We start from the raw sequence: 27,136 nt of genomic DNA, 5'->3' as shown, positions 1-27,136 counted from the left end.
TGTCCTTGCTTGTCTGTGTTGCTATTAGAATGTACCTGCACTTACAAGGTGGTGGACACAGCAAAGTCTGTAATGGTGGTTTTAAGATTTCAGTTTTAGACCATCAGTATTTTTAATTTGATTGGTTAGGAAGAGAACTCTGCTTGCATTTTAGGTTAAGGCTCTAAGGATTCTGCTTCCTTTTCCCTTTTCTCTTTCTAATCTTGCTGTAAGAGTAATATTGGGTGTTAAATGCTACATTTTCATTGATTCGCCTCAAAGTTGTGTCACTTCAAAGTGCTTTAATACCTTGTTAAGAAAGGTTAGTTGATGGTGACTGATTTTTGAAGCCAGTCAGTGTTTGAATCAGTTTGAATGGTTGCCTTGATCATCACACAGACCTGTAATGGGTAGCCATGTAGTTCTTTAACAATAATCTTGGCTAAAATAAATGAGAGCTACAAAATGTTATGATTTCTGTTGAGGTCCTACTTGGAATGTGGTGGAAACGACACATTTTGGTTCAGCTGGGCATTTTCTTGGTGGATCTGCCTGTTGAAATATGTATGGCTATTTTATGTCACACATCAGACTGGTTAAGTGTTACTTCTGAATCTGCCGAGATGTCTTTATGGACACTTTTGTCTCCCACAATTATCGAACAAAGACAGCTTTGGGAGCCCACTAACTCAAGATGTGAGTGGTTCCAGTAGTTGCCTGCTGTTTCCCAAATTTCCTTTAACACCCATAGAAAAAGAAGGTTGTGTTCTTGCTTAAGAAGGGTAGTAGTTCTCTTGGTTTGTACTCTGACAGAATGAATTTGCTCGAAGAATTTGAATGGCATCTTGAGAGAGGGCCTTATAAAACTCTGTGATGATGGTTCATTAATTAAATCTCCTATTTAAAAATACAGATTTCAGTCAATGGTATATGTTGTCAAGTAAAAAATCTGCAACCTCTAAATTCTAGAAATAGACTTTAATAATCATAATCCGCCAGATGCTAATTTGGTGTAGCACATGTAAAACAAACGTGCTTAGTCCCATTTTACCATGGACTTTCATACTTGATAGCTTTTGTAAATTTTTTTTATTTTTTAAAGTGAGAGAAGTCATGAGCTTAATAGTAGACACGCATAATTCCTTTTTGGATTGTAGCTGTGATAAAGGGGGTTTTATTGTAATAGCATAGGAATTAAACACATATCAAAGATATGTCTTTAATGCCTTTTGACATACTGCAACTACTTTAACATAGCACAAGGATGAAATAGGTATAGCGATTTCAGTTATAGGAAGAAAAAAAATACTGCAACTGGTTTTAACGCTTCATTGCAAACATTATTATATTCTGTGTTGATGGGAAAGTTGAGGAAATTCTTCTCAAACGGCTTTCAATAGGAAGTTTGTCCCCTGCTGCTTTTTCAATGTTATTTGAGTACATCTTGAGGTGGGCAGTTGTTTTATGTGTGCAATAGCCAAAATACTGTTAGGCTGCAGATCAGCCAAATCTGTAAACCAAAAGCAAGGTTGCTCTTTTTTTCTGTGGACTGTGGTGTTTGTGCAGCTGCAGGGTGAACCAGATAGGAAAAGTAATCTGTCTTGAAAATAATCTTTTTTTCTTTTTCTAGGCTATTTTTCTGCAGGATCTGGTTGTACAGCTGCACAGTGAACAGATCAGCAAACAAATGTGCTGATATACAAAAATGGTTTTGTGGGAATGAGAATGAATGAATGAAGCAGCAGGGGAGGGTAGGACCACTACTTTAAGTGCTACACCATCTTAAAATGTTTGTTGAACTTCAGCCTTGATTCTAACAAAAACATTTGCTTATTTTCAGTAGAAGAATAAAGCATTAAAATGCAGGTGTAATGGGTTCATCTTTTCAAGTATTTCATTCTTACACTGGTATCTTAATAGGACCTAATTGAATAGTAGAATATTGGCACAAAATCAAACCAGCTCTGTTATAAATTTTAAGCATTCATAGATGTTTTATGGACTACATGCAGTTTATATATGAAAGACTGAAAATTTATTCTTGGTAAGCAGAACTAATACTTCTGGAACTTCCAACTGTTTTGATGGGTTTATATTCTTTTGAGCTCTGAGAACTCTACAATTTCTTACAAATAACTGTCTTTTTGAAGAAGGCTGTGCAGGTTTTTTTTCCGTTGGAAATACAATAAATGCCCCTTTCTGGATAACTGAGCTAGTAGATTGCTACTGTATTCATTTAGGATCATTTTCTGGTACGCTTGGGATTTGGCATTTCAAATACTTCACATTTCACATTTTTAAAAAGTTTTCATGGTGTGTTCAGTTATGCATAAATGCTTTCTGTACTATTTAAGTCTTATCTGGTATTAACTTAGCAAATATGGTTTGTATCAATTAGTTAATGGTCTGTGTTAATGGTCTGTTCTTACAAAGTGCCCCTCCTACTGGGCTGTAGATTTTCAAATGAATGAGTTTTACTTAAGTCCACAAACCTGTTTCACTGAAATTGAAGAGGGAAGAAAATACAGGAGATGGGTGAGAACTAAAGTTAGACATTGTTAGTTGTAACTTCTTAGATCTGTAATGTTTTCCTATTTGTATATATATGTCAGCTTAAGACTGGTAAAAAAAAAAAGAAGAAAGAGAATATTATTTAATTAAATGCTTTTATGGCTTTCTTAAAGTGTCTTTCAGTAACAGCAATATATTAATTTAATATTAATATTTTTTCCCAATTTATCTTAACAACATGTGCTAGATTAATAGGACTTTATATTCTGTCATTTATTAAATATTGAAATTTAGGAAATTAAGAGTAGGTTCATTTGGATTTTCAGAATCCAGCCTTTTTTTGAACTGAATAGTAGTATGAAATATCACACAGTTGCTGGAGTGGAAGTGGTGGAGGGGCTGCAGGCATATCTCCTAAGAAAGAATTTTAATTTTCAGGAATTGTAAGAAAAACTGTGTATATGTAGTCAGTAGCTCTATTTCAAGAAATATTCAGGTCTTCTCTTTCAAGAAAAATGACATTTCTTATATATTACTCTGAGCAGTTCTTAACAGAAATGAATGATGTAAGTGCTTAACTTTTCAGTGCTGAACAGAGAAAATATCTTAGTTTGCTAAGAATATTGTTTTGTCTTTATTTTTAACACCTTTTATCTTTCTGAGTTCTCTCTTATTTTAGCTGAAATGTGTTTTTGGGATTTTTGTCTGGTGTGAAACTTCTGGTTGCCCATGAAGTCTTGCTAAGGCACTTTAGTTGTTGCGGTATTCAAGCTGAGTAACTACTTAGAGGAATCAAGGTGTTTTTTGAAAACTCTTCTGTAGATAGAAAAAAAAGGGCAGAACATTCTTCAGGGAAAGCAAAGAAAGTAAGTTGAACAGAGAGAGAAACCAAAATAACTTTGGAAGGAGCATGGGAAGGGGAGAAATCCAGTGCATTTATGTTACAAATATTTCAGGTTATTAAAGTTGTTGGGAGCAGACAGGAAAAAGGATGGGGGGAAGAAAGTTGGGCACTTAAAATATTCTACTCAGCATTGTACACTAACAAAAACACTGTGGTATGTGGGTTGCAAACACTAAAATGGTAGATGTGACTTTCAACTGAGTTTGAATTTTGTATGTTTTAAGTAAAGCCTAACTATCAAACTGATTTTCTAGTTTTGGTGAAGCGGTTGGTGATAAATAAACGTAAATGTCCCCCAAAATCAGGTTCATATTCCAGGCGTTACATGAAGTCTTCTCAAAAATAAAGTTCTATAAAAGAAGAACAGTTGAAATAGTAGGCACTGTGGAGAAGTTTCAGGGATCCAAGAGAAACTGAATGAAAAAGGCTGTAAAAAAAAATACCAACTTTCATCAGAGGTGCGTTTAGTTTAATAGATGAAACACCATAGACAGAGGGTGATTTAGCATAGAGAGATTGTGAGTTTTCCATACAGAAAAGATAACTCTTTGCTGATGTACTGCTCAGGTACTTTGACCTCAAGCCTCTGATTTAAGAACCTTGTATATGGATATGCAATCAGTACTGCATTTAGTATGAATGATTTGCTTGTACTGATGAATGAGGAGGGGATGCATTTGGCAGCACTGTGTGCATTTTCTGAACTGTCAGCTGGTGTGCCAGACCTATTTATCTCATTCGCTTTGAATTTACATGTTTGTTCTAACTTTGCAGCTTGACGTGGGGTGGGGTTGTTCCATTGCCCAAGTCCGTCCTGAAAGACTGGTCTTGTTCTTGTTTGCAGTTCAATGAAACGAAGTAGGTGCTGTTATTTCCAGCTCTGGCATATGGGTGCGTTAGTTTCTTACCCAGCACATAGCTAGATGTTTTCCCTCACGTCTCCCCCTTTTGTGTGCCTGGCCATCACTGAGCTACGCAGGGAAGGAGGGGAGGCAAAGGCTGACATCAATAATGGGCAGAATCTTTTTCAACTTTGGTGTAGCCTTGTCCTCCGGCTGCCCTTCCACATTCTTTTGAAGGGATTCAAGAGTCTTAATGTTCTTCTATTGAGATCAGCTATATACAATTCTGTGCCACTGAAATAGAGAATTTGGACTTCAGCTTTTTGGTATTTTACACGTATGAATACTGCCTGATAGGTTAAAGATGACAGCTATTTATAACTGCCTAGAGCATAATGAAGCTCATTTAAAAAGAAACAAATAAATAATCAACTCTTAATAGTTGTTCTGTTTGAGACGAAGTATGATGGGTACGTTTGTTTTGTAAGCATCTTCTGTAACAAGAATTACAATAGAAGATACAGATGATTATATAAAGGAGATCAAAAATAGTGTGCTAGGTTATTGCTATTTTAATTGAAAATAGACATCTGATTGATTTTGAAATTGGTCTGATAATGCTTGGCTCTTGTATTTCAGCAATGAATCACGATCATCAGTTACAAACAATTTTAACCATTAGGGCATGGAGAAAAGGTACCATTCAAAGCTAAACACCACAATTAGGGATGCATGACTGAAGTTTCAAAGTAATGTATTAGTAGTATTGTATGAGACAGTCACATGAAAAAGATCATGAGGTTGTGAAAAGGATTATGATCATGCTTTAGTCATGATTTTCCTGGTAGAGATATTTTAGTCTGGATCATGCTTTGACTTTGCTTGCTCTGGTTATATTACCATTATGTAGCAAAGGGGGAGAAAAGGTGTTTTACCTACAAAAGTAGTATCATTTGAGCAATTGAATTTTATTTAAACCTGACATGCTGCTTTCAGTACTGAGAAACTGAAGTTAAAAAGACACTGAACAATTTGCGAGAGCGTTACAGTGTACTGCATGTGCTTACCTGCTGCTGCCGTCTTCTATGCAAGCATATGTAAGTTCGTCTTTCTCCCAGGGCTTTCATTTGTCTTGCATGTACCTTAACTGCTTATTCCAGATCCTCAACCTGCTCTTCCCATTAAGTAACAGTCAATATTGTAAATCCTCAGTTGATGAAAATCTGCGTATTCCTGTAGAAATGTGGAGCTTTGTTGATCTGTCACCAGCCATACACCTGATCCAGTCCCTCCTTTTAGTTACTGCCAGAATGTTTCTGCTTCTTGGGATGACGTAAGTCACAGAGCCCAGGTTCTCAGCCTGTGTGAGAAAGAGCATATGTTCTTTATTTAAAGGTTATGGAATGAGTTTCCAGACAATCGTACAATCTGAAGGTTGACTCAGTCCAGTGACTCTTGGATAAAGATTTGCAACCTGTTTCTTTCTACTCCACCAGCAACAACTCTGTACTTTCCTGTTCCCTCAAAGGAGAACGCAAGAAGGTGCTTCAAGATGTTTTTAATGTTTCTATACTAATCCCGGTGATGTATTTATAAGATCAGTAAGGATGCCTTAAATGGAGTCCATGAGTGAAAAAGACTATGAAAATAATATCTCAGTAAGTTTTGGGGATGAATTCATCATCTACTACTTGAACTGCGTGAAAAGGTTTGTCACAGCCCTTCAAACAGTAACTAGAATGTAGGCGATTGAACTGGAGACAAACTGGAGTCATTCCAGACTGATGATTGAACAGTTGTTTATAAAAATAAAACAGTAGTATACAGTGATTGTGTGCATGGACCTATCTGATGTCTCTGGAATCAGTTTTGATGCAGGTGCCTGCATTTGACAGATATTATTCTGATCTTAGATTTGTAACAGGGTCAGTATTGCACAAGAGAGTTCTGCAAGTGTTTGAAACTCCAGTGAAAAGTGAATTTTCATCCTAAAAGGTTAATAGGAAAAACCTTTTTCCCCAATCTTCTGTGTTAACTCATGATTTGCTATAGAAAGTCATTAACAGGTATCCCTTTCCTTTTTTCCTCTGATTCCTTTTCTCTGTCAACCTGTTGCAAATATAGGAGCTTCCAAGAGATAATTTTTTTTGGGGGGTGCAATAACATGGTTGCAAGTCCTTCAGTGCAAAACATCGAGCTATTATTTTAGGAAATTAAAATGGGCTGTAAATGTGTGTGGTTTGTTGCAAAGCACTTTCCTGACTGATTTCACGAAGAACGTTTTATTTAGCAGCTGGGGTGGCCCTGAGAAAGACACCTAAATTTACCATTTCTTGTCAGTAGCATTTTAGGATATGTTGAGCAGGTCACTTGCATCTTTGTGAATGTAGGGTCAGTTGCAGCTCCAGTCAAGGTGCGCGTGATGAACTAAAACTGCTTTCTGTGTAAAAAGAGGTGAAAGCATACCTGACCTGTTTTCCTGTTACTTTACATCCTTGCATTTGTTGCAGTGTTTTGGTAGCATCCGAGTATAGAGAAAGCGGAGTGAATGGGGCTCTGTCCTTTCTCTCAGCTCTCATTTCCTTCTTGGTCATATTCTAAATTTGAGTAGCTATGTGTAAAAGCCCTACTTCTGTACTTGTTTCCTTTGTCTATTTTATTCAACTCTGTTAAACTTTTTAAAACAGTCATTCAGCTGTCCAGATCGGTCGGGAAACTCTGTGCTTCTTTCTTTTAGTTGTCTACTCCTTTGCTGATAAGGAGGGGTTGATTATCTACTACATGTATCTAGCAGAACTGTTGTAAATGTTATACATTTTATTTGGCTTGGTACCAAACAGAACAAATGAAGTGTTGCTAGAAAAGCCTGACAGTGTTTAAATGATTCTTTTTTAAAAAACCATGTATTTTAGAGGTTATTCTCTACACAAAATGTCTCTAGAAAATAAAAGTCATAAAGTACAGTTCTTGGCTAATGTTTAGATTTCTAGCTTGATAAGATTTTTACATAAACTTGGATCTTTTTTCTTAAAAGTTTCTTTTAAAATAATTATTCTGGTATTATATATATTTTGCTAGCAGATGTAAACAAAATAAAACTGTCATATTTTATAAAATAGTGAATTGTTTTCAACTCTGAATGCAAGATAGACTTCTGCTGTCATCTTAATTGCCTGACGTTGAATAGTAGGTTTCTTACATGTAACACTAAATTGAAAATCACATTGTCTAGACAATATAACTTCTAAAAACCAGTACTAACTACTTTGAGCTAGAACGTGTCAGCCTTAACAGTATTTTTTGACTTGCAGAAACAGACGTTTTCCATATAACCTTATTTTTAAATTAAGGTCCACATAGATCTTTGAAATCAGTAAACTCGTGTAAGTAAAAAGTACTAAAAATGCAAACATTTAACTAATACACTGAAGTTGGTTAATGATAACTTATTTTTAAATCTAATCACTAATTACTAATCAAAATAGGGAATGGTGTGTGTTTAGCGGAGGTACTTTAGCAGCACATAAGAGAACAAATGATGTTTGGGTTTTCAACTGTATTATCTGCCTGTCATCCCCACAAATAAGAAAATAATGACAGTATTGTTTTTAAATAATTTTTATTCTTTTGTAACTTGTGTTTTAACAAGATTTTCAATATTATAGGTTATCATAAGCATAGATGCCTCTGAAAATATACACAAAAAATGTTATGTTATGACTGACTGTAAATGCTGATATTTTTCTTGTAACTGCTTCTTGTACGTACGGTATGTAAGACTGCATCTCTAAAATACACAGAGCCTATCTTACTGTTGGATGAGAAAAGTACATTAATGCAATTTTTGCAGTGAAAATACTGCAATTGTTATTCTATTAACACCAATATCTGAAAAGGTTTGCGAGTCATTCAGTTGGTACAAATAAGTACCAGACAGATACTCATGTAGTGCAAATGTTGAGATTACTTTTACACCTAAGTGCTTCCCCTTGTGTTTCTTGTAGGAAACAGAGATGAAGGTACACATGCACACAAAATTTTGCATCATTTGTTTGCTGACATTTATCTTTCATCAGTGCAATCATTGCCATGAAGATGGACACGACCATGGTCCTAAAGAGGAAGGTGTACACTACCATAATGACTATCAGATTTCAACTATATCCTACTTGCAGAATGGAGGAACAGAATCTCTGCCGAGTAAATTTTCAACGTTGGAAGCTGAAAATGAACAAAAATACTACATTGAAAAGATTTTCGATCGTTACGGTGAAAACGGAAGATTGTCGTTTTTTGGGCTGGAAAAACTGTTAATAAGCCTTGGTTTAGGAGAGGTAAAAGTAGTGACGATAAATCATAATGACATTGGCCATGATCATGTTTCTCACTTATATGCTTTAGAAGTGCAGGAAGGAAAGCATTCTCACTCTCGTAACCATCCTCACAGCCACTCAGATTCAGAAAACCAAACCATGATTGGTATGGCTGCAAAGAGAAATCATAAATGTGACCATGAGAGAGACACAGTAGTGCCGTCAGTAAAAGATGATGGCAAACACATTCATGACCAGAGTCGCCATCACCGTCATCACCACCCTCATCTACATCGTCATCACCATAATGGTACACATCATTCTCGTAATGATTCAGTTAGTCATAGTGAACATAGAGAACAGAACCATGAACCTTCAACAGAGACAAACACAACTCAGGATCAGCCAGAAAGAAAACAATGGAAACAAAAAAAGAAGCAAAAGAAGATCAGTGAGACTTCGGGAAATGCTACACGGGATTATGCCCCAGATTGTGTTCACAGTCGCGTTCATAAATGTGATCATGTACATGATGCATCTCACTTGCATGTACACCATCGTGAACACAGTAGTGATCGTTCTACTAGTCATGGACATCAAGATTCCGGTTTAGGTAATGAGGATGGACACCACCATGCCAGCAAGCGAGACGCACATCGTAGTGTAAGAAAACATCCTATTTTTTCAACGCATAGTCATAAGGGTCATAATGAAGATGAACGTGACCGTGAAGAGGTGAGTATGAGATGGAGAACCTTTAAGTTCACTTTCGCTGTTGTTAAATAATAATTGAAGGTGCACACCACAAATAACACGGAAGCACATTTGCAACCATTGTGTAATACAGGTAGCAGAGTGAAAATGCTAAAAGTCACTGCCACAGTTTTGAGTTTGCTTTATGAGTTTTCATTTCTGTCTGCCCATCACATGTATTTTCTCAGAGATCTATCTCCTTGCCTATTTATCTGTATGAAGGAGATACTTAAGGCTTTCAGAGATACTCAGCTTACATGCAGGGTTTTTCCCCTTTCCTTCCCCTTCACACGTGCACACCTTTTTTGGACTTCTTTCTGAATTGAAGATCGTTAACATTTTTGGAAACTGCACAGAGACTCTTTGCTAAAAGAAACACTTGCATCTTTTCAACATGATTCTAATTTCTTTGTCCTTCTGTAGCACTGTGCTCAGTGTAAGCTCTTCCATTTCTCCCTTCAGCATCCATTATTTCTGCCAGGACCATAAGTATACTTTCTCTTCCCCCCCTTACAGTTATCTACAGAAGCAGGGCATTTTGATGTCATGGTTTTAAACTAGAAGTCAGGATAGGAAAGGAAGGAGTGAGTGCCAAATTTGAGGTTTTAACCTGAACCAGAAAGTGAAACTCCAAGCACAGAGGGTTTATAGGTGAAGAGAAGTGTTAGAAAACCTATTTTGGATTTATGTTCTTCCACTCCTTTCCTGTTGCTCTTTCTTTATTGCTTGTACTGTGTAATTGTAAAGAATATGGAAACTCATTTTCATTGACGTTTATCAAAAATTATATAGGTGTTTGGAGACTGAGTTTGTAGTGCAGATATTTTTACTGTTTCTTTCCCCTCAAAAACCACTTAGATCAGCTTAGACATGTTTTAGCACTGGTGGAATGTTGTGGGCCAGAGTTTCCATTTTCTGTTTGTGTTCTGAAATCATATGCTAAATTTTCCATAACTGTAGTTTTTTAATGAAATAGTTGCTTTCATCTTTAATTTGTTCATACAATTTGCTTGCAGTGCTTAAATGTTACCCAGCTGCTACGGTACTATGGTCTGGAAACCAGCTCTCCAATATCTCCTGAACTGTTCATATATATGTGTCCTGCTTTGCTATACCAGATTGAGAGAAGGCTTTGTATTGTACATTATGATGAGCTTGAAGATTTTATGAAAAGTAAAAATGCATCAATTGAGAATAAGGATAAAACAGGTGCATCAGGTAGGTGTGTAACATCTAAAGCTTTCAAAATTATTTTGAATTGTAAATATTGACTTCAAACTTTGAAATGTCATACAGCTTAGCGTTGACTGGAGAGTAAAAGAATGGTTGAAATTTAACACATTTACTAGAAGAAATTTGAGACAGCATGCTCCTTTAAGTCAGGAGACGTAGCATCCTGTTTGGTGGTATAATAAAGTAACCATGGCTCAGGGAGGCACACTTTTCTTTCTTGTACATTTTTATCCTTTTTCATTATTTTCACTTTTATTTTATGATTCCTTATTTTTATTTCTTTTTTTGTCTTCGGTCTTTGAGGCCTAATGTCCCATCATTGGGCCTGCGGCCCAGGCATTTTGGCCTGGATTCTTCCTACATATCTTTAGATGTTGGACTCTATTGTTTTAGGAACATAGGGAAGGTACGGAATCTTTGGAGGCAGAAGGACCATGAGCAGTACACCCACAGTTTGTTTTATTTCCATCATTTAAAATATGTCTCTTAGTGGAACTGAGAGCCTCCGTATGTTGATCTCAAAGTTGGAAAGTTGCAGTGTTACTTTGGCCCAAATTTTCTTAATAAATTTGACCTGGATATACTCATTCAGGAACAGAGAACAGCACCTTCATCACAGTTCACTGGAAAATATGATTTCAGATGCTACTGGTTTTATATTCTAACAGCAGTGCAAATTTGTAGAATTGACATCCAGAATTGTTTGTGAACTTAAAAAATATGAAGGCTTAAGCAAGTTACAAGAGCATCTAGATTGCCGTTTCTGACAACAGTTCCCTTTTCTGGCTTCCAATGCCAACTACTCTATACTACTCCTTAGCATATGAGAAGTATTAAATCAAAATCCTCTGTTGGCAGTTTTAATTTTGTGTGTGTGTGTGCCTTGAGTAAAAATCAGTAGACTTTTTTTCTTCTTACCATAGTTCTAAGCTAAAAATATTTTTGCTGTTGTTAAAGCAGTAAAAGGGCAGCATCCATTGTTGTGATTTTATAGAATCATAGAAGGGTTTAGGTTGGAAAGGACCTTAAAGATCATCGAGTTCAAAGCCCCATCCAGCCTGGCCTTGAACACCTCCAGGGATGGGGCATCCACAATTTCTTTGGGCAACCTGTTCCAGTGTCTCGCTACCCTCATAGTGAAAAATTTCTTCCTAATATCTAGTCTAAGTCTACCCTCTTCCAGTTTGAAGCCCTTATCCCGCATCCTAACTGAGTATACTTTTAAAATACATGTTTACTATTGCTATATTTCATAAATTATAATGGAACTGTTGACAGATGTTTGGCTGTGGTGAAATATGAAAAATCTAAAAAATCTGGGGTACAATGTCCATGTTTTGAAAATAAAAATATTGAATATTGTGAATATATAGTGAATATTGATTTAGTACATAGGTCCTTGTTAGCATCATTAGAAATAAAGCTTGAAGTAACTACATTCTGATAGATGTTAATAACTGTTGGAAAGAATGCATTGCTGGTATTTTTTTTAACAATGCTGGAGTCATTAAAATAATTAACTTGTTACACGTAAATCTCCTGTAGTGACACAGCTACTGTCTTGTTAACTCTTCAAAGATTGCTGTAAACCAAATATACTGTGTGTTTTATACGGCAGCAAATTTTTGTGGGGTAGTCTCATTGTAGTAAGAGTTGACCCCTGCCTTATTACCAAGAGGATTTGTAGAATAGCCCTAAGCATTTTCTGCCTATTAAAATGTTGAAACTGTGTACAAAACTGTCATGCACAGGCTTTGAACCGGTTTAATTAGAAAGTTTCTACAGATCAGTGCTTCTGTTTAAAATAGTGCATTTTATTTCCCTGTAATGAGTAAGGGAGTTGATGAATAACTCAGCTTGAAGACCTTGAACATTTTAAGAGACTTAATTTTCAAAATTAGTGAACCTTATTGTGAACATTTAACATGTTTTATGGCATCTGATATCTTGAGTGTAAATAACACATTTCCCAGCTAATTGTAAAAAATTGGTTTTTAACTTACTGATTTGGCTCTGAAAAGAAAGAGTAACCTCTAAAACAGGTCAACTTGATTAGATAATAATAAATCATTCTTCATAACAGTTTCCTGTATAGTGTTGTATTAACTACAGTGAGACTTCAGTTTGATGTAATAATTATTTTCCCTTCTTGAGTAGGGAAGTGAACCACAAAATAACGAATCTTAACTGGTATACGGGGATTGTGGGAGGTGTCAGTCATAGAGTAACTTAAATCTGCAGGTTGTAGGATTCTACTAAAATGAAAATGTGTGCTTACCCAAGCTAATGTAAATATTTTTGGATGTAAATATTTGCCTAAGTTAGGAGGATGCAGACATTTTTAAACACTAGCTTTCTGTGGTTTTCTTTAGTTTTAATTAAAGCTTTCAAAAAAAATTAATAGACCACTACTGCTTCTCTTCATTGATACTAACCTGTAAGGTTTCCATTAGTTCTGATAGTGCAGTTTTCTAAAGCAAAGTAAATTAATTAAATGATGACCAAAAACTTAGGAAGCCATATTGGGTTTTCTTCCTGTAATTTACAGATAGTTCTGTATCATCTTCTAATAGAGGATTTTCAAGGGCTTATACATACAATTGAGCTTTCACAGTGTACCTGTTGGAAGAGGTGGCATTGTTACCATTGAGGGCTCCTGAACAACTTAACTTGAAAGGAAAAGTACACCGACTATCAATCAAGCTAACAGAAGTGATACAAGTAAACAGTGAGCAATTTTTTTGAAGATGGGAGATCGGTTAGAGCTGGTGATTAGAAGTATTTCAGATCAGGTATATCCTGTAAATCTGCCTGTGCAGATGCCAATGTTGCCTGGAGTTTACCATTCCCTGAACCCGGGGAGGCTTTGCTTCAGCAGAGCCTTTCTGTTAGCTCGTGTTCTTGTTAAAGCCTGCAGATAGCTAACTCTGCTCAGCCTTCCAAGGAGTCTACCTTACTACCCTTTTAGTCTGTTTTAATTTACAGATAGCTGTCCAAATCCAGTGCAAACACTGTGTTTTGTTTGCTACTCACTGTTTGAACAGAGGTCCCTTACTGAAGAAATTGTTTGGTCGAGTCCCTTCTGTTGTTTTTCCACAGAAATATTTTATAAGCCAGTGCATAATGGCTTCACATCATTGACTGAGCTTTATAGAGTATTCCTAGGAGCGTTACACACCAAGTTCTTTTATAACTTAAGAGCTCTTGCAGTGTTCATGGTATTGTGTATTAGTTCTACTTTGATAATATTTTAGTGTTTTGAACACTACAGTTGAATGAAATCCTTCATTAAAATTTTGTGTCAGAATTTTGTCTTCAGTCTTCTGTAGTAGTCCTTTTTATATGAGAGTTTGTACATGTGTTTAACTGTGGGGTCAGGCACAGCTTTTGTATATAATATATTTTTTATCTTTGACTCGGCAGCAACCTTTTGCTGATAATTTTCGTTCCATACCATTTTTTAAGAGTTTAAACAGAGACAGAAGCTGATGACCAAGATCTGAGAGATGCACAGATTCCGTATTATAATTCTCGTGTGCTTCATCTTAATCATGGTGCCATGTTTAGATGCTGTATCAATCATAAGAGTATGTAAGCCCTTCAGAGATGTTTGCCAAATCTATGCTATGATATATGAAACTTAAGCCAGTTTGCATAATCTCCTTTCCATTTTTCTCCATGTAAGGCTGTTGGTCTTTTAACCTGGCACTTGACGTAATAATGTCTGTGTCCAAATTGGAGATACAACATCCTGCCAAACGGCTGTGTAATTTTTATTTGGGCCCTTGTGCATGCGTGCATGAGTCAGCATTGGCTTACAAGTCCACGTATGCTGTTTCTTTCGGCAGAGCCTGTTAATCCAGAGTACATGACTGAAGTGCTCTGGGGATGAATCAAGGCTGTGTAGTGGCAGTATTTTGGTCGGCAGGGTTCTGCTTCCACTCTAGACCTACTTTTTCCAGCCTCTGTTTTTTAGTTCCTCATCTGATGGCAGTTTTTGCCTTTTCACCAGCTCTGTGTTCCCCTCAGTATCAATATGCATTTAAATGTACACTGCATACTTGCTGAAGCTTTTTCCAGTCAGTTTCTCCTGGTGGATGTGCCCTTGCACCCTTTGCATTTGAATTGAATTGTTTCCTTTTCTGCACTGTTGCGGAATGACAGCTACAGACTTCGTAAAAGTGAATATCCAAAAATAAATTTTAAACCAGCAGATATTGTAAGTTTGGGTGTTGAGCCAGACCAGGCTGCAGCAGCCACAATTCTAGTGGCAAAGTCTTGGCTGATCTGTAGTGGTTTTGGTACAGATAGAGTTCTTGGGACATTTGGCTGCTAAATTATAAAATTCATTGAGCAGCTACAATATTTTCATTCCTCCTCTCTTCCCCTCTGCTCCCCAGCCCCGCCATTTCCCAGGATGTTTTCCCCCACTTGATCAAAACTTGATCAAAATTGAGTGGACCTTCATAGATGTAAGGAAATCAGATCGTGCATCAAAGTATGGAGATGCTAATGATTTTAAATCAGGAGATGTTAGCTTTCATTAAACTTGGGAAACTGTGTAGACATTTTTGATTAAAAATGAACCTAGGAAAAAACCTGAAGAATTTAAGCTAAAATTTAAAATAAATGAAGAAAAAAGAAGTTCAGATTGAGGAAATCATGTTCATGAAAGATCTCAGTGCAAACGGTTAATGTTTGTAAAATAGGAGCCCCAACTATTCCCATCTTTGGGACTGTGAACCTTTTGAACTGTATTGTTGGAATTAAACAGTTTTTACTAAGTGTTCTTTGAAGTTTCTGTGATGGGAAGAAACAAGAGAAGTGATAGAGAAGCAGAGAGAGGAAAAAAACCAAGTTTTTAATTCTTAGCCTTACTGATGACTTGAAAAAGTAGAAGAAAAAATACTTCATAAGGGTGAGATTCTGACTGCAAGAGTCATGTTTCCTTTGTAATTCCTCCTTTTCCATGTCTCACAGAAATTTGCACATCTTCCCTAATTAACAAGATTACATTGAGTGTACCATATTCCATTATCATTTTTTCTTCGAATGACAGTAGAGGTTCTCAGAAAAAATATCATCCTGGTTTCAGCTGGAATAGAGTAAATTTTCTTTCTAGTGGCTTCTGTGTTTTGGATTTGGTATGAGAGGAATGTCAATAATGCATATTGTTTTAGTTGTTGCCATGTGATGTTTATGTTATTCAAGGACTTTTTTCAGCTTCCCATAGAAGCTGAGAGAGGGAGCACAGACATAATAAGCTGGCCAAGGGAGTATTCCGCATCGTAGATGTCATGCTCAGTATATAAATGGGGGTTGGCCCAGGGAGGGAAAACCATGATCTGTGTTCAGGACCGGCTGGGCAACCAATTCACCAGGTGGTGAGAGTGACTTGTGTTGTATTATTTCATCTTGTATATTCCTTTACCATTATTATTATTATTATTGTTATTGTTATTTTCCTTTTCTGTTATTGTTCTATTAAACTGTCTTTATATCAACCCACAAGGTTGGTTTTTTTTCCTTTCCCCTCCATTTTTTCTCTCTTTTCCCTACCTCTTTGGTGGGGAGAATTGAGCATGGTCCTGTCTGCTGGCTGGGGTCAAACCATGACAAACATATACTGCTTTTTGTTGGTAGGAAGTTGCTTTCAGCTCTTGAAGCTCTTATTTTAGCATTTGATTTTAGAGTTCTTTTGTCAAAGATTGAGTCTTACTTATTTCTCATAAATGAAAACGTACGTTTCAAAGCACCAGCTGAAGAGAATGATGCCTAGCTGAACATGTTACTCCTCGCAAAGAGGGAGAAATATGGATTCCAGTTAAATTTTGCATCAGAGTTGTTTTAAAAACAAATCAGTGCTTGTAAAGCCCTAGTAAGTTAAGTAGCAAAGATGTTTTTGTTCCAGCATGAAATCTCTTGCTTTTTGTGTTTCGTTAAGGGCTACAGAGCTAAGCCTGGAATTTACAATCAGGAAGAATTGCTGGGGCTCTTTTTAGCTGGTTGTCTTTGATGTCTTTCACTATATTGTACTGTACCTTGAATAAGCCTGTGTATTTTTTGCTGTGAACTTCAGTACTGTCTTCATATTTTTCAGCACCTTTTGAATGAACAATCACACAACTTAGGCTAAAGGAAAGTCACCTTCTTAAGAGATAGTTGAAAGTCATTAATCAGTCTTAAAAGTTTTACAAGCGTTGTTCTGACAACCTTTCTGTATTCATTTCTTCCCACAGCCTGGTTTTGTGGTATCATCTCTATCACCGTCATTAGCCTGCTTTCCTTGCTAGGGGTGATCTTGATTCCCATCATTAACCAATGGTGCTTCAAATTTCTTCTAACTTTCTTGGTAGCTCTGGCTGTAGGAACAATGAGTGGAGATGCACTGCTCCATTTGTTGCCACATGTAAGTATTGCTTCCTTAGCTTTTATTCGTAATTGTAACTGTATATAGAATTTTCAGAGAATTGTTTGACAAGTATCAACAAATAAATGTTCACTGATGCAGATGTAGATTGACTTGACTATGAGGGACATCCTGAAACAGTGGTCATAGTTGTGTATTCATAGTTTAACTTCTGTCACGGTATTTCAAAACCCTTAATAAGACTAACGAGTATTTTAGCAGTATTATAGTCTCTTGCCTATTGATACTTGTGTATCAGTACCACCTAAAAGTACATCAGGGGAATTAACCTTCCTGGTTACTAGCTTTTGGGGAGAAGGTAACCTCTAACTTACCGAATCAAGAAAATGTCAAAGTTCCTGGAAAGGTAAGCAGTTTTTAATTTGTGATGGTATACTGTAATTCTTAGAAGGGGAAATGTTTTCTAAAATATGGTTACCTTAATTCTTTTAGCAAAAAGACTAAAGTTTACATGGGGTTTTTTGTGTAAATGTTAATACAAATTTTTTATCATGTATTTTTTTTGAAAGTTTATATTTCAGATCAGAATTAAGGCTGTAATTGACTGTAATAGTTAAAAAAATCATGAGGTTTGTTTGCTAATGGGAGTGTAGGAATGGTAATTCCTTGTGACATTTCTGAGTGTTAGTCCCATTATCTTTAGCATTGTGACAGTCTCATTATCTTCAGCATTGTGACAGAAAAAAGCTGAAGCTAGATTATCTCCCGCTCCCGCCCTAAAAATTTCCCAGAGGAATCTTTTTTTATTGATTAGGGTAATGAATAGTCTAATGAGAAATTCCTAAGGTAAGATATGTTTGTATTAAAAAAAAACAAACCAACCCAAAGAAACCAAACCCACAACAAAACCCCACAAAATCAACACAACTTTTAAAGTCTATTTGTGCTACTTTTCTGGCGGGGTTACATATTTTGTCATCTGAACTCGGAGCCATTTCAGGCTCCTGATTGCGCCAGGTCATGCTGTGTTATTGTTTTTTTTCTCCTAATAGTCACATGGAGGCCACGACCACAGTCACCACCATGGCCAAGGTCATGTTCATGAACACAAGCGTTCCCATCGACATGCCCATGGACACGGAGTACAGACTGAAGGCTTCCTAGAAGAAAATGATCCAGTGCTGAAAGGTCTTGTGGCACTTGGAGGCATTTATGTTTTGTTCATCATTGAACATTGTATAAGAATGTACAAGCATTACAATAAACAAAAGGTACGCACTGAAATTGCATCTTATTTTGAAATATATATTACCTGAAGTTATCTTCTAAGTGTTGAGGAACTGTCTGTGTGATGATTTGTTATTCTGTGAACATGAAGAAGTGGTGCTAATCTGCATTCTGCTTGATGTTATGTGAATAAACCCTTTTCTAGCAGAGGTTGCCTTTCTTAACAAGGTAATTCGGAAAGACAAAGTAGAAATCTGATGGGGGAGGTTGCAGCTTTTCAGCCAGATGTATTTGGAGGTAGATCTAAGTAAAAGAGATTACAGCTCTTTCTCTAAAGCACTATGATCTTTTTGCAAAAATATGCAAGGCAGTATGTAGGAAAGAACTGGTAATAGAGCCGACAATTTACAAGAAATTTACACTAATAGCTAACAATGCCAGTCTAACAGAGGTTTTTCAGTTTTTCCACATGAAGAAAATGCCAGGATTTGCAAACCTCCTGCTTTCTATAAATTTTAACTTGTTTCCCTGAAAATGATTGTATTTTTAGGGCTGGGAGCATGCTGTATTCCTGATGGTAGTATAAAAGGAGAGCAAGTACCTCAGGGGGGGTGTGGCAGTGGATAGAAATTGAAGCCACCAAAGAGCCGTATTCTTTCAACAGTCATTATAAATACACTTTTAACTTTTGCCTCCATCATTCGACTTTGAGGAGAAAATGATTTTGGTGAAACTATAACTGCTTCCCCCAAAATGAGTGCGGAAAAATTTGCAGTCCTCTGTTTTCACATCAGACTTGCTGCCTCAGCTGTACAGGCAGCAAAAGATTTTCTGTGTTGCAGGAGGTATTTCTTAGATCTTCCGATAAAGAGATATAAGCTGTCACACTGAGCATATCTTCGAGATGAATTAATTAATCAAATCCCCTGGGCTGCTTTGGCAAATCTATGTTCTCTGTCGCATGGGCAGCAGATTAGTAGCAAGCTTTTCTCTAAAGGAAAATACAAGGAAGTTATAGGAGTGTAAAACTTAAAGTTGAGCAAAATAGAGGAGCTGTTCTTGCTACATGCCTGTTTTTCTGAACAAAATAAGCGAATATAATAACTCATATACCTGTGTTTCTGGGCTGTTGGAGCAATCCTTTTCATAATGTACTTTGTTACTGAAGTGAAATATTGTCTGTCTGTGGGTGAGAGTGAGATTCTTTGGTAGGTAGCTCAGAATTTCCACTGGGATAGATATTGTTGCTGAGCCTTAGATTAATATTCTGTAGTCACATACTTCTGTTAGGCATATTAAGAGAGAGTAACTCAGTCTTTTTTAAAGAGATTTTTTTGGACAACTTTTCAGTTTCTTTTATTTCCATGTATGTCCTTTTACAAACCAGATGTTATCTGTTTCCTGTTGCAGAGTAAGCAGAAATGGTGCAAGAAAAAACAGACCGAAGAATCACCAATTGGAAGGAAACTTTCCGATCAGAAATTAAATAATAGACCAGATGCTGACTGGCTTCAGCTCAAACCCCTTGCAGGTAGGCATTTATTTTCAGAATTTTCTCTGATTACGAGATTCAAAGTAATGGCATGTAACCTATGGCATGTAGCATGTAATCTCTTGTACAGTTTTGCTGCTATTATGCAAATCATCGTTAATAAGATTTAATAGGCTTTCCCTATTAAGTCTCTTTTTATTTTGTTTTCCTTAGATCTGAGAGCACTTTGAACACTTCCTAATATGCCATACAAATGGTTCTCAGACTTCTGAAGCAGTCAGGTTTTAGGTGGCTGTGGTTCTTTGGGGTTTTTTAAATTTGTTTGTTTTGGGGATGTTTTTGGATAAGCTGTGCCTGACTAGCTCAGCCCTGGCAAAAATTACATCAAAAATGAACACACACAACCTGAAAGGGGATATCTGTGCACTTTGAAGATAGCAGCCTCTGACCAATTACAGTTTGGTTGAGAAGGCCAAACAAAATTAATTTGTTTTCATAAATACAACCAAGTATCCTGAATGTTCCTCAAGTATCCAAAACAACTTTCACGTACTGTTTCTTCATGACAATCTGAATGCTCTGTCACCCTTCTTGAAGGAGCGGGGGAAGGAGAAGGGCTTTGCTTCATAAACTTCCCTTTCCATTGCCTGCATTGCTGCTGAATTAATTTGTTGATGAAGAATCCACAGGCTTTATTCATACAAATGCAATTTTGTTAATTTGAATAGTTTGTAGAAGGGAGAGTTAGGACTGTAGTCTCCTCCGCTCAAACAACTCAAAATGGGATTTGGGACTGACATAGAAAGACTTTCAGCTGTGAGGGTGGTGGTGCATCTATTTGAAGTGTCTTCATTTTGCGCTAGTAACTTCATTGTCCAGAACTGCTTTTTTTCCACAACTGGTTCAGTTTCCTGGAGCATAGGTTGCCGGTTTCCTTTATTTATTAACACTTCAGAAATACTAGAAGACTTTATATTCATGCACATATGCCTTCTGCATTGTTCTCACTGCGTATTTCTTTGTAAAAATGGCCTTGCTTGCTAGCAGGGTAATGAGCTACATTGAAGGAGCTCACTATGTGACACAACATTCTGACTCAAAGGTGCATGCAACACAGAAACTGTTCAAAGATCTGTTGCATCAGTGGCAGATCCTTCGGCAAAGGCTAAGTTGTGACCTGCGTGGGCATGCATAGAGAGTAGCCAGTTAATGCTTCCTTAGCCATTCAGATTCTATCTACAGCTTATGAGACATTATTAGCATTGTGGCAACTGTCCTTTTCCAATGTTGAACCATAAACTTCATCAGTAGCAAAATTACAGATACAAGCCTCGGTTGGGCTGAAACTGAGTTTGTGTGCTATGGATACAGTGCTGTTGTCTCGTAGTGGAGACTTCTATATGCTGTACATGCCAATTAGTGAAAAAATGGGGCAGTGAGAAATTTTTTTTTTGGCTGAACATTGACAACAAAGTTACTAGATTGGGATGTGTTAAAATACTTTTTTTTGTTTTCACAAAGCAATTAAATTCTTAGCTCAACGATGCAGTAGTTGTTGGTGATATTTTAAATAAGATTTAATGCAGTGTCTCTCCCAACTGGCTTCAACGTAGGAGCAGATGACTCAGTTTTATCTGAAGATCGACTCAATGAAACTGAACTAACTGATTTAGATGGCCAGCTGGAATCCCCTCCCAAGAACTTCTTGTCTGTAGAAGAGGACAACAATATGCACCATTCTCACAACGATGTCTCGCATGCTGCTCGAGAGCATGATCTTCACGATTCAGAGTATGACAGCCGTGGCGAAGATAAAATGATAGCTAGAAAACACAGTCACCACTGGCATCACAAACATTCCCATCATTCCCATGGCCACTGTCATTCTGGAAAAGACCTGAAAGATACTGGGATAGCTAATATTGCTTGGATGGTAATTATGGGAGATGGCATTCACAACTTTAGTGATGGCTTAGCAATCGGTAAGCAAAAGCACTGAGTATTTCTCAACAGTTTCTTCTCACCTTTGGTAACTTTGGTAATATTTTACTTATCAGTGATGACAGGTAAGGCTTCCAGTTAGCTGCTGTGGTTACTGGCATTGTTTAATCTCCTTCAGAGCAGAAATTAAAACGCCATCAATTGTAATAGTCTTCCCTTTGTTAATATTCTGTGAGTATTTCCACTAAGATTACTGGATTGGTAGTAACGAGTAGCAATCTCTACCAAATAAAGATAGGTGCAGACAGGCCTCCTTATGAATTACGGAGCACATGTAATGCACATTTGTTGTTTGGGTCTTAGTATTTGCCTTTGAATAATAAACGCTTGCCTTTCAGTCTTATTTATAATTATATTCACTTATAATACTATTTATATTATTATTAATACATAGAATTATACAGTAGTTGTAAATAATAAATGTACTATGAATCAGGTTACTGAAATAATAATTTTTAAAAGTACTACTTAGGATAATTTAATTTTTTGTTCGAGCAAAGTACTGTTTTGGCTTGTGGTCAGTATAGATTTATTTGTAGCCAAATGTAGAAGAAATTTAAGTCCCAAACATTTTATTAGATTTATTAAATCAACTTTGAATCACATAAACCTGTAAATGTGATTTGAACTGTAAAGCACATTAATTTGAATACATGTCAAACCAGTCAAAATGATGGTGAAAGTACAGAAGTGCATACTTTTTAAGTTTTTACGAAGGTAGCTCCTAAGAGTACACAGAGTTCTGAAATACTAGCACAAGGAACATACATACCCATTTTGAAGGATGGGGGATAAGCTACTTATTAGGGTCTGGAGTTAACAATGGAATCTACTACAGTTTCTCCACTTTATCCAAACAATTTCTGAAGAAACTGAAGTCCGTAAAAATTAACTTTTTGCTTCATTTTCACATTAAACAGGTAAGATATTTAGACACTGGCTTCTAAGGCCAAACAGGATCACTGCGCCATCTGTTGAGAATTTCACTGTATTGAAACTCCATTTCTAAATATTCCTGTAACAAGCACAAACAGCTGATTCTTTGGTAAAATGTAGATTTTAGAAAATCATGTTCATCTTCTTAATATGTCAAGTTATGAGAAATCCAGAGGAAAGTTAAATTTCCTCTCTGTCTTCAGATCATATCTTCTCTTTCTACTTCATTTTGCCTGTTTAAACTGCTCACTGCAGGCTCTTCTTGTGCCTTGCTCTACTACAGTATAGAAATTTAATACCAGTTTTCTCAGAATTGAGGTATGAATTTAAAGTTGATTGAATTAAATTAGCTTACATAAAAGTTACTGAACGAGGTTTATACCGATCTTATCTCATTATTTTCCAGGTCTGACTTATTAATGTACTGTACAAATAGACATAAAGGAAGTAGAGAAGTTATGGGTTAAATATTAGTTTGGATTTCCAACCTGGAGAGAGCTAGACTGTTGCTTATGTGCATTCTTAACTGTCCCCTTGTACTTGAGAGTTCCTACAAATGTAAAAGTGGTCCTGTTTTGCTCAGTTGTGTTCTCTCGTAGGGTTTGTTTTTCAGATAAACTGAGTAATAAAGTATGAAGGGGTAATGCATATACAGGGTGCTTCCAGTATTTTCAATTTATATACAGACAGGACACAGACATAATGAAAAAAAACATTAGACTGTGCATTCTGACAGAAGGGTGTCATCTCTGGAAAATCTGTTGATTAAATTTTCTGACTTGAAAGTAGTAAAATATCATTTGAATCTTCTTTTTTTTTTTTTTTTTTTTTTCCTAGGAGCAGCTTTTAGTGCTGGACTGACAGGAGGAATTAGTACGTCTATAGCAGTGTTTTGTCATGAGCTTCCCCATGAATTAGGTAACTAATTCTGTAAACTCTATGTGTTCGGTTTCTTCAGCTGTACAAAATATTTATCTGAAAGCTGTTGTGATACTCATCCTGATAAGCATGATGCAGTGCAGATGCTGCGAGGGTGACCAGAGCTTCAGAGAGTAATGGAGCAATATTTCTTCAGAGGACACAATGAGAATAATAATACAGGATTATTTTGGCACATATCTAGTTACAGCAGTTCTGTCAAGCTTTTTGAACATGTTTTAAAAATGTTTTTAGGAGCATACAGTTTACATTATGGTGTTATACCTCCGCATTTTATAGAGAGAGTTGCACACAACCCTGTGTGGCATTGTCTCACACAAACTTAGGTGAAGTTACAGTCGTAAACACAAGTTTACATAAGTAAGATTCTTCGTGGAGATCTTCAGAAGCTGCTTTGTACCAATTGTTGCTGAGTCCAGGAGGTGTGGATGACTATTTAGGGTAAAGCCTGTAGAAATTGTTGCCAGTGCCATTGATTCTTCCCTAATTGAAGCATTTCCTGGGGTTAGCTAACCATGATGAAATCTGTTGTTCTCCTGTGAGCCAAAAGGCACATCGCATGAAATTTTAGTACACCCTGAGACTTACTTACAAAAGAGCAGCTAGAGAGAGGAGTCAACGTCTTTTTTGCCAGGAATGTGAAATTTTGCTAGATAAGCTGTGTATGTACTCACAGCGTGCTTACTTGATGATCTGCTAGCTCTGAATGATCAAAAGTAAGGTAAAACAAGTACTTCAAAACCCCTTAGGGGTGAGGAGCGAAAGCATTTTATATAGGCAGATACCAAGTATAAGGTAAGTAATAGGCACAGATGGGAAATAATAGAGCAGATGTTCATGGTTTGACAACGGTGCTACGGAATTGTTAGTTAAGTGAAGCTGCTGCAGTATATAAAGGATTCCATTATATATATTGATGTGTTTATAACTTGCTAGTGAGTAGTTCACTATTTTTGTTTTGATTCTAGATTGAGCAATTAATTTCTAGCATATTTCACATGAGAATATTATATTAATTACCCTCATAACTGCATATCATCTTCCACTCCTCATATTCACAAGAGTTCAGTTGGAAGGGAGTAAACTATCACAGCTGATTACAAGATGAAAATTTAGACCTTTGTAGAACATCTACCTCTATCAGCAATTTTAGCAGAGCTGTCCTGAATTCAAAATAAAACAGGTTAACCTGGCATGTCTTAAACAAGCAAACTGATTCAGCGTGGGGGTGAAATCATTCTTTCTGAATGTAACTCTTCCTAATGCTGTATTTCTGAAATTCATTGTCACCTTCTGTGGGGACTAACGCCTTGTTATCCTCCTCTTGAATTTGCAGAATGAGGTGTACATAGCCAAGAGGAATTTTCACAGCTGTTGATCAAAACTAAGCCTCTGGTTTTATGTGCCATGAAGAACTTGTGTCAAGTAAAGACAAGTCTGTACGCACAGATGTGTTCTCTGAGGGAGGACCAGATCTCCCTCCTCCATTTACCTTTAGCCATTAATCACTATTACCTTTCTGACAATCAGCACGATGAATAGGCACCTTTAAACCACATTGTAATCGAGAGATTGCTGCACAGAAGTACAGTTCTTGTAAGAGTTGTCATATCCTGTTGTCCAGTCTTCCTTTGAGCCTCTGTAGCAGTGTTTTCACTTTAGCAATGCCTTGGATTGGCGAGATAGTAAATGTAGGCTCATTTATCTACTTACTCTCCTGAGAAGCATTGATAGTAAACCCCTGTGTTCTGTCTCCATTTTAGGTGACTTTGCTGTGCTTCTTAAAGCGGGTATGACAGTAAAGCAAGCTATTGTGTACAACCTCCTGTCTGCCATGATGGCGTACGTAGGGATGCTGATAGGCACAGCGGTGGGACAGTATGCTAATAACATCACCTTGTGGATCTTTGCAATCACTGCAGGCATGTTCCTCTATGTGGCGTTGGTTGACATGGTAAGATTGTTATAATTCTGTGGCATTTTTGCATTCCATGCATAAACCCTAGGACTTGAAATGGCACCAGGAAGGTTTGGTTGGGTTTTTTTGCCAGTAACAAGTTCTTGCAGTGTACAGCATCCTTCCACCTTCCTCCTTCCCTCTTAGGGCTTTTCCAGGACCCTTTCTACACTGGGATTCTGCAGCTGAGGGAGAGCAAAGTGGCGCTGGCCTGCTCTGCCTTCATACTCAGGCTCTGAGTACGAGGAAGAGGAGCATGAGCCTGCCTCTTCAGATACGGCAACAGTAAAAATACATAAGCATTTTGAAGACAGTGATGGGGAGTGTGCCCATAGTACTGGTTACTGTTAAATAACCTTTTCTTCTGTCTTAAAGGCGTTTTTTACTTGCTCTTCAGTTCCACAGATTTGGAGACACATGGCAGCTGTCACTATCCATAGCTGAGACTTCTGCTTCTGCTCATCATACTCTACCTTTTCATGTCCATGACGAGAAACCTTGGAAGTTATGGAGACGGAGCACTGTGCTCTTCCTAGGTTTTGAAATAGATGCCAGAATAGTCTTTAGTTTTTTAAGAGCATCTTTAGATTTGGAACAGCAATATTATGGCTCTGTAGAAGTTAATTATAAAACTTTATTACATGCAGATCTTCCATTCAAAAAACTTAAGGCGAGAATTGGCAGCAGCAATTCTAGCACAATTCTCTGATTAGGTTTTGTATTACTTGGTGAACACAACTCTGATTTATTAAAAAGAAAATAGTTCTGCAACAAATCTTGCCTGTCAACATGAGAGCTATATAGCAATATTCAGTAAAGTCTGTGATTACTTCATTTATTCTTAATGACTTTACAGTACTTTGTAATTTGGTGTAGTGCTTGCTGTTAAACTGCCTGGTCTATTGTATAGGCGTTAAACATTTTTCACACCAGTATATTTTTTTATATTTAAATACTCAATTATTCATTTTCAGCTTTATGTCTCTTTTTGAAAGAGGTATAAGACAGATGGGTAATATATTTGGGTTTTTTAGCAGATTTGATGCTCTGGTGATTTGTCATTGTCTCCTGTGCAGTATTCAGATACTCGTAATAATGAAAACTACTTTAGCCCACCGAATGAAGAGCAATAAATAGAAACTTGTGATGCAACTACCTGAGGTTCCTGTTTTGTTCTGTATTCTGTGTTCTTCTGTACTAAGTGTGTCTTGAAAGAATTCCTTTGTTTACCTTATGCATTCTTGAATTAATTTATTTGTTAAACATTTTAAGTTATTTCTGTTCTGTATGGGTGGCTTTGTAAGACACTTCATAAGATTTACTTTTACATCTTCCAAGACCGCTATTATTTGTTGCTTTTGTCAGTACTATTTGACTTTCCTTCATAGTTGAGGAATATAAGGAATATCCAGAGCTTTCAGAATTTTGTATAACTTCATATAGAATTTCTCTTGAATTACTTGTAGCTATTATTCCCATATTTAAAAGGGAAATGTGTGTAAATATGGGTAAGCATATAACATGACAAATGAATGGCTGAGTTAATCAGCAAAGGCATTATATGGGGTATATTTATAGCAATATAATTACTGTAGCAATAGTCAAAGCTTTTTATTATGTTTGAGCATCACTTAATTGAGTAAAAGAACTCAAAAGAGCAGAACTCGGAAGAATGCTGG

The 27,136-nt window shown here is 36.7% G+C and overlaps 1 protein-coding gene across 1 annotated transcript in view; it reads left to right on the top strand.

Moving 5' to 3' along the window:
- The first annotated feature begins 2,442 nt into the window (after window positions 1-2,442).
- The window catches only part of SLC39A10 (solute carrier family 39 member 10), a 28,145-nt gene continuing 3,451 nt past the window's right edge, over window positions 2,443-27,136 (top strand). Inside the window, exons 1-9 of the mRNA XM_074145188.1 lie at window positions 2,443-2,514; window positions 8,241-9,284; window positions 10,319-10,520; window positions 16,775-16,944; window positions 17,958-18,176; window positions 19,543-19,663; window positions 21,238-21,606; window positions 23,399-23,479; window positions 25,264-25,454. Coding sequence (XP_074001289.1) covers window positions 2,443-2,514; window positions 8,241-9,284; window positions 10,319-10,520; window positions 16,775-16,944; window positions 17,958-18,176; window positions 19,543-19,663; window positions 21,238-21,606; window positions 23,399-23,479; window positions 25,264-25,454 — 2,469 coding nt within the window. The remainder of the gene's footprint in view (window positions 2,515-8,240; window positions 9,285-10,318; window positions 10,521-16,774; window positions 16,945-17,957; window positions 18,177-19,542; window positions 19,664-21,237; window positions 21,607-23,398; window positions 23,480-25,263; window positions 25,455-27,136) is intronic.

Source organism: Numenius arquata, chromosome 3 (genome assembly GCF_964106895.1).
Source record: "Numenius arquata chromosome 3, bNumArq3.hap1.1, whole genome shotgun sequence".
Lineage (NCBI taxonomy): Eukaryota > Metazoa > Chordata > Aves > Charadriiformes > Scolopacidae > Numenius > Numenius arquata.
Note: the sequence above shows the minus strand (reverse complement) of the source record. Positions and strands in the feature narration are given on the sequence as shown.